The sequence below is a fragment of the Pygoscelis adeliae genome, unplaced genomic scaffold (assembly GCF_000699105.1).
Source record: "Pygoscelis adeliae isolate BGI_AS28 unplaced genomic scaffold, ASM69910v1 Scaffold170, whole genome shotgun sequence".
NCBI lineage: Eukaryota > Metazoa > Chordata > Aves > Sphenisciformes > Spheniscidae > Pygoscelis > Pygoscelis adeliae.
In genome coordinates this window covers 566,778-575,028 of record NW_008824002.1, presented here as the reverse complement: position 1 = coordinate 575,028, position 8,251 = coordinate 566,778, and the positions used below count along the sequence as shown (strand labels likewise).

The following is an 8,251-nucleotide window of genomic DNA, read 5'->3' as shown; positions in this document are numbered from 1 at the left end:
TTCCTCTACACTATCTTATTCCATTAAAGCCATAAATACCCCATTCTACACAGAATAACTACTTGCCACTTATATCTATGAAAAAAACTTATGTGGATACCATAGAAAAAAAAAGTACATTAATCATACCCACCTGGTCACTAACAAATTGCTGTTATAGCTAAACCAAGTTAAAAGAAAGCTCCGGGTGAGTCAAGGGAAGCTCAGACAAAGCAAACCTGCTAAGCCTCAAGTCATGAGGCTGTAGTGAGTTTACTCACGCCTGTGACCTATCACTAGCAATGGTAATAGCTGGGCTACAGCTTAGATAGCCAGAAACTCACCCCCTTCTCCTTTCCCCCAAAACGTAAGCATTTGCAACAGACTAGAATTGGACATTCTTTTTACTACCAAAAGAAAAAAAAATCTGCAAGAACTGAGTTAAACATTAATGTCTGGAATGCTATTGTTCTGAAACAGTTTGTTGCCACTGTACAGTACCTCTTTGCCGTAAAATCTGAGATCTATACAACCTTCTCAGTTGCACACCTATGAAATAGTAGTTTTAGATATATTAGAAAATAAAATTATTATTTAAGTGTATTACAGAAAACTTTAGAAGTCTGAAATTAAACTCTAATTCACAGTAGCAGCATCTTGACAAGATGGTCCCTCTGTGCATTAAATTTTTGCTTCATTCTTAAGTTATTTGAAATTAGAGTAAAAGTCTAAGCAACACCTGCAAAGCTTAATTAGCCTTTAAATACATATCCAAAGTAATGAAGCCAATATGAGTTTGAGAATAGAAATACATACTGCACACTTCTATCAGCTCCGGTCAATGGTTCAGAGTGATTGTATTGTTGATTAATGATTCAAAAATCATTACAACTAGTAACGATTTTTCAGTGGACAAATCATCCTTAAGATGTCTGTGTCCCACTATTTTTTTTTTCTTCTCTTTTTAAAAATCTTCATGCAGTGTAAGGGTTTCCATTCTAGTTAGAGCCACTTCCATGCAGACTAAGGAAATGCAATTGTAGGACTGACCCTTTGGACAGGTGGAGGTTGTTCCAGGCTGTCTTTGGTTGACAATTCCACCCCCCTCCTAGAAATAAGCTGGGAGAGTTGATGAACCTCGTAATTTCAGAAGAGACAGTTTTGACTATAAAGACAGTCAAACAGCAATCTGTAAGATAGTACTTATCTGCATTTTGGATACAAATTTAAACAAGGGAGTTCTGAAATGGCATACTTTCTCTCCCTGACAGGTCTGATGACTTCTTCCTAGAAAGGCTGACTATGTAACTGTATGTATCTACGGGCATTTCTGCACTAGGAGCAAAGACAAGCTAGAGAAGTTAGGCTGGTTTTTAATTTCCCTGTACCATGCAGTTTTACATCCTAAAATTAATTGCAAAACATCTAATCTCTAAGTTGATCTTCTATAGCTATTGTAGGACACTAAATCTGACAGAGTAATTCAGCTGCTGGTCCAATTTCTGATCTAGCTACTTCAGCAATTTAAAAAAAGACCATCCAGCTCCAGTCTTTTAGTTAATATCAAATTAATGAAATATTAAAAAGTTGGATAACAGGAGTTTATACCTTATATAAACAGTGGCAAATCTAGCTTAAAAATCAGGTGTCAGATTTTTAGTTTCCATGCAAGTAGATTTAAAATTTTGCAGAAATTAAGAAAAATGGTTTAGCACAGCAGTATACAACCACTCTAAAAATATTAAAATACCATCTATGTGACATATCCTCATCACTATTAGACATAAGTTACATAAACTCTTAAATTTATTACAAAATAGATTTCCACCAGTACATACCAGTCTCCAAAAGGTTTTTATTTATCATCCCAAACTAGTAGATATTATAAAAATAAACCATTATTTAATATTCCGTTAACTTTTATCATACAGTTTTCTTTGTTTGAAACAGAAAACATATACAGAAAAAAAATAGTTTTCTATGGATGTCCCACAAAGCATCAAACTCTGCATTTGTTCTATTGTTGCAGAAAAATGAAGCATCGCTAAAATAAGGGAATATAGTCTTGGCAGCCTGTTCTTCCTCCCTTTAAACTGCAATGCTCTGTATGCGCATTTATGGAAACTTAGTAAGGCCTGAACTGAGAAGGATGGCTATCTGGAGGAGGTGGAGGAGGTGGCGGTGGCAAAAATGTGTATGATGAGTTGTACATGTTTGGGCCTGTCCAAATCATATTCAGATTTGAAGGTGGAAGGTGGAATTGATGCATCTCATTAACAGAACCAAAAACTGGAGGAGGAAAGGGATACTGTTGCATCATTGGATTTTCTTTACTATGAGGTTGTGGAAACACTGGAGATTCCTGATGTATCCTGTTGTCTGAAGAGTATAGCTGTGGTGGTCTTACTTGTGGTCTCAAAAAACCTGGAGGGCCTGATGGAGGAGGAAATGGATCCCTGGAGAACCCTCTGCCACGGTATCCCCTTGGATAACTTGAAGCAGGCTGTTGCATTGACTGATGAAGTCCTTTATTCTCATCTTAGAAAAAAAACAAAACAAGAAAAACCACACAGTTTTAATATTATTTTGGAAAGATTAAGTTTAGTCCTCACAAATCTTTCAAGCTGAAGTCAAGGAAATTTTCAGAGTAAGCTTATCAACAAATAATACTGGCAAATAATACATAAACAACAAAATAATACTGGCAAGTCTACTGTTCAGTAACGCATCGTGATTTATTAGAGTAATATAGAAAGAATGATCCTGAGGGTTGCAAATTCAGTCCTTAAAAAAGAAATTTCCCTTTCTTCCCCTCCAGATGTTTTCATTTGTATTAATGAATCACAGCAACACTCAAACTGTGAGTGCTTTGGAAGCTTTGGTATAAAACAAGATTTAAAAACAACACATTTTGAAACTGAAGATAAATCAACACTGCATTACACTAAAGTGGTATGCAACTTTCAGACCTGAGTTGATATTACAGCACAGACACAGGACACAAGAAATTTTTCAAACTCAAATTAATAAAATTAACTTACTCTATCAGAAAAAAGGCAGCCTGTACCTTTAGCCAATTAGCTTTCAGCATTCATCTTTCAAAGATGACTTTTTCCCTGTACAGGTCACTGTAAGCATATATTTACGGTTCGTAACAAATGTACTGCCACTTTATATAAATACCATAAGAGGGATAAGTGCTATAAAATTGAGAGCACTGAAATATTAAAAACGTTCCAAAGAGCTGCTAAGATACTCAAAAGGATGTAGAATTTAAACTGAAACATGATCTCTAAAGAATTTTACGACTAGAAGCAAAAAGGTATTTAGGGACATAATACCGCATAAAATCACTGAATTTTAAGAACTTATGTGGACCTAATCCTTGGCACTAGACTACACAGAAACATTTTCACCTTTGAAAAGCTAAGACTGGAAAGGTAGTCGGATACCAAAATTCCTACTTATTTTCATGGCGGACTAGGACTGAGACTCCTTTGGTGCATGCAGTCCTCTCAGAAGCACTGAAGTGAAAGTACTTCAGTAAATATTTTTGTTCTTTCTTCTCCTATCAAAGACTATAACAATGAGCCAATTTTAGTATACTCAGTTTTATGAAGATGCAACCAAGCAGAACTCCAGCTGACACTGAGTTTGTGCCTCAGTTTGCCAGATATCCCTGTTGTTGAATTCCACAGCCGAACTAAATTGCACACAATGTCAATTTATACCATGTTATTTACAGAAAAACAGAGCAAATCATAACCCATACTCCCTTGACAGATTGAGACAGTTCCTCCCATTGTGTTCTCAGTTATGGAACACAGCTCAGTAACAGTCTCAGCAAGCCCTAGGCAAAGGCAGTTCTGCAATAAGCTGGCAAAATAAGGATATGGTGGAAAACATGCCGTATGCTAGATAAGCAGAAACCAGGAGAGAAAATAACCATCAGCAACGAAGGGGAAGTATAGCACGATTCAGATCCTTCCCTTAAGGGAGAACTGTCAAAACCATAGGGCAAAAGCCAGTCTAAAAAAAGATCACAGCTTTATTTAAAGGGTACAAGGGAGGGATGTACTGTACACAGAGTAAAACGGTTAACAGGACAGTTACTGACTTCCCAGATCAAAAGAAAAGAGGTTCAGTGGGGCACAATGTCTAGCAGCTTTACAAAGGAAGAGCAGCAAACTCACGGAAGGAGTCAGTCCAAGAAAATCAATGAGGGGGAAGCACTGTGCTACAGACAGTTGAAGCAACCTGATATGTAAGCAGTAGAAGAGTAGGAAGAGGGGAGGGGATGAGTCAGTAGTATTTAAAGGGAGCGGTACAAAAAGCATGCAACAGAAGCAGGCCAGTGAGAACAGAAAAAGAGGAATGCAATTTAAATTATTCAACCAAAATGGCAACCAAAAAGCAAAAAGTTTTTTTGAGTAGAGAGGCATGAGAGTAGACAGAAAGGAAAATTTGGTTATTACAAACAGAGCACACCTGCAAGCATACACCTGGAACAGATCTGTCAACTGCAGGAGAAAGGAAGGTGAAGAAGGTTATGTATATTATGAAAAACTATACATAGTTTATTAAACTACTATAGGTTTGTTTATCTAATGACTGTGTTAGGTAAACAGAGAGGGTCTCAGTGGGCTACGCAAATAGCAGTTATTTTAAAGGAGTATTTATATGCCATGGGTGAGGAAGAGCTTTCTTTTCAGACAGAGGAATAAATTCCCCATCTAAGACTTGTGTCTTCTCCCTGATTATCAAAAAAATGGGTTTCCAAAAATTGCACATGGCCTTCCTCTATCTTCTCCCTGCACTCAAAGGCTTAAGCTGAACTTGGACCCCAGTAACCCCTGCAATAAGCAGGCTCTAAACTCCAAAAGGTGGCATCTGTTCTATATCCTCACCGTGTGTCAGCCAACACTGTCGTTAAGAGCCTTTGAATCTGACAACTGTCCTGCTCCTATACTACTTCCTTTCCACAGTTTAATGGAAAAAACCCTTCGTTTTCCTTTTTAAAAAATTAAGGAGCATAGCCACAAATTCACAGATATAACTTTGAAAAGCACAGAAATACTGATTAACTGTATGAATGCTCAATCATTAAGATAGATATCATTGTGTATTTCAAACTCAGTTTAACAGATAAAAGCACTCCCCCATAGCATTCACTCACTCGATGCATTTGTTTCTGATTTGAGTTTCTTCCTTCCTTGACTTTGAGGCTTCTTTTTCTTCTGTTTTGCCTCTCTCTCTTTTTCATCATCACTGAAATCCAAGGCCTGGTTAAAAAAAGAAAGGAGAACAAAGCCATATAAAGACTGCACAGAGAACTTCAGTTCTAGCAATAAATCATTATTTAGAAAACAATCCATCCTGCAGTCAGCTTAGAAGAATATTAAAGCTGCACTGTTTTGCATTCAAAGAGCCATCGTGCGTTCAGCTGGCTTCTCTACACAAATCAAAAACTTAACACTCCACAAATTTCTCATAAGACAACTAACTACACAATACTCACTTATTCCTTCTAATTTTCCTAAAACCAGCATCATTCAAGTATTGAACACAAATTTTTGATTGCCTAGATATTAGTAAGAAAAAATTGGGAATCTCTGAGGGAGCTGGCTAGTTATTGCCAAGAAAAAGCTTTCGAAGGGCGAACTGCAGACTTGGTGAATTAAAATATGGATTTTTAAAATAAGTTAAAATTAATTTGGCAACTAATACTTAACTCAGCACAGTTAAGCTACATTGAAAAATATCTAATCTGAAATTGTCACTAAATTGGAATTTTCTGTAGTATATTTAATAACACTGTTCCCATTAAACTTGCAATAACAATGTTATTCCAAAGGAATTTTCAGCTTTGAAGACTGTTGGCATTTACAATAGATTCAATGTCACTGCAACATTTTGTTCCTGTTACACAAGGTTTTGCTACCTTTTGAATCCTAGCTTACATTTAGGATGAGGAAAAGTTACTAGTGACAGGAAAGAAATCTGTCAGCATAATTAGTTCCCCGAAAAACAGCTCGCTCGTATGACTTAAAAGGGTCTGTTCCCATCCTCCCCTTCCCAATTCTGAAAGGAAGGGGTTTGCTGCTTACTGATGTATCTCTAATAGTATATACAGAGCACGGATCTCAAAAACACTGCACTAAAACAGTGCTAAAAAAGCCACGTAGAAGTTAATTCTGAATACAACTATTTCTTCTTCTACATACTGGATTATATTCTTACTCAAAAAAAAGCCACAAGATGATATATACCATGAAGTAAAATCTTTCACTAATTCCTGCTTTTTCTAAGGACTTCAATACGCCATTCTCCAGTAGAGCAGAAATAACAAACAAAAGGTACCTTCTGTTGCTAGCTAATTTCCATGTAACATACCACAAAAGCTCCCTCACAGAGAAATCGGTTATCTGCTCCTGCTAGCCTTGCAGCATACAGATCATACTTTGTCATCCTATGACCCCAAAGACAAGGCTGAGAGAGATTGTATTACTGAGTCTACGGTTAAACTGGACTAATCACAGGCCTGTCAGGAAAGGAACGCTTACCATATACCTTAAAGTAGCAAGCATAAAAGGCCTAACATGGATTAATTTAATGTTCATACAAAAATAAAGCTTCACAGTATCACGAAAAGAACTGACTCCAGCAATTGCACACAGTTTACTGTGGGAGCTGGCCAGAAAAATTACAGAATCAGCTGCCAGCTGAGGGCTCTAAAAGAGACTGGCTGTAAGAGACAATTTCAAGCATCAGTAGCATAAAATTTAATCTGCACCCTTGTCAACAGCTATTACCTTCACAGCAAAAACTACTTTCTATCAGCTCATCAACTGTCACAGTTTGGATATCTTAGTGTAAACTCTAACTGCTAGAACTATCCAAATATTATTCTAATTAAGGATTAGAAGATGTTAGATGTGGTGCTTTCTCCAAAACAGAGCACACAGACATATCACAAAGTCAGAACAGCCACAGAAAGACAGTTGTCATAAAAAGCAATCGAGTTTGCCCAACTTTGCCATCACTGATTTCATTCAAGCTTCCTTCCTTCCTATAGTGAAGTACAGTAAACCTAAAGTCCCTCCTGTACTTTCAGATTCTAACCTGAAGGTAACAGTATCATAATTAAAATTAAGAAAAATAATAAAAAAATAAATACCAACTTTGGAAAAAGTAATGAATCTGTATCTGCAGCAGACTTGACTGCTTGACTGTATTTAGCCAAGTTTTAAAGTTACTTAGGTTCCTACAAATTCAAATTACACGTTTACAAGCTTATCACCTGACAGCTTTAAAAATATGACTGAAACAAAAAAAAAGCTCACCATTAGCCAATAATCACATTTTGTATCATCATCACTAGAAAACTGTTTGACAAAAGAAAGTTAAGGCTATCCAAAAGTTTCTAAGTATACAGTCTTTCAAAGCTCTGTTGATCACATACCTACACTCTAATTCTGTGCAACACTTCTAATTCTCAAATGATGATTCTCTGTGAGATGATGTCTCCCCAAGAAAGGAAGGCAATTTACAGCCAGAACTGACAGACAAGCATTCTTTGAGAGAAGTCAACACTGCTCAGCTCAGTTCCATTTGTGGGAAGAAAAAAAAAAAAAAAAGGTATTTCAAAATGCATCATCCTCACTATAGTGGAAAAAGCAACATTCTGGCTTGACAGACTGATACATTATTACAGGACTTATCTTCAAGCATAGAAAAGCCCATGTCACAACATCTCTCCTTCAAGCCAGAACAACTGGCCTGGGATAAGAACTGTGAATGCAAAAATTGATACTGTCCCTCACTGCATCCTTCTGGACAAGTTGTCCAACTGTGTGATGAGCGGGTTCATGGTGCACTGGGTGAAGTACTGGCTGAAGGGGCAGAGCTCAAAGGGTTGTACTGAATAGGGCTACAGCTGGCTGGTGACTGGTCACCAGCAGTGTTCCTCAGGGTTCAATTCTAGGGCCAGTTCTGTTTAATATATTTATCAACGATCTGAATGAAGGATTTGAATGCACCATTAGCAAGTTTGCTGCTGATACCAAACTGGGAGGTGCTGTTGGCTCTCTTGAGGGACAAGAGGCCTTGCAGAGGGATCTAGATAGATTGGAGCACTGGGCTATGATTAATGGGATGGAATTTAAAAGTCCAAATGCCGGATCCTGCACCTAGGACGGAGTAATGCCGAGCACAAGTCTAAACTGGGAGAGGAGTGGCTGGGGCGGAGCCCGGCCGACGAGGCTGCGGGGGT

The 8,251-nt window shown here is 37.5% G+C and overlaps 1 protein-coding gene across 1 annotated transcript in view; it reads right to left on the bottom strand.

Annotated features, from left to right (window-relative positions):
- Positions 1-1,897: 1,897 nt before the first annotated feature.
- NAF1 (nuclear assembly factor 1 ribonucleoprotein) overlaps positions 1,898-8,251 on the bottom strand; it is a 23,384-nt gene continuing 17,030 nt past the window's right edge. The window contains exons 7-8 of the mRNA XM_009325299.1: positions 5,156-5,261; positions 1,898-2,517 (exon numbers count right to left, since the gene is read on the bottom strand). Coding sequence (XP_009323574.1) covers positions 2,105-2,517; positions 5,156-5,261 — 519 coding nt within the window. The 3' untranslated portion in view covers positions 1,898-2,104. The remainder of the gene's footprint in view (positions 2,518-5,155; positions 5,262-8,251) is intronic.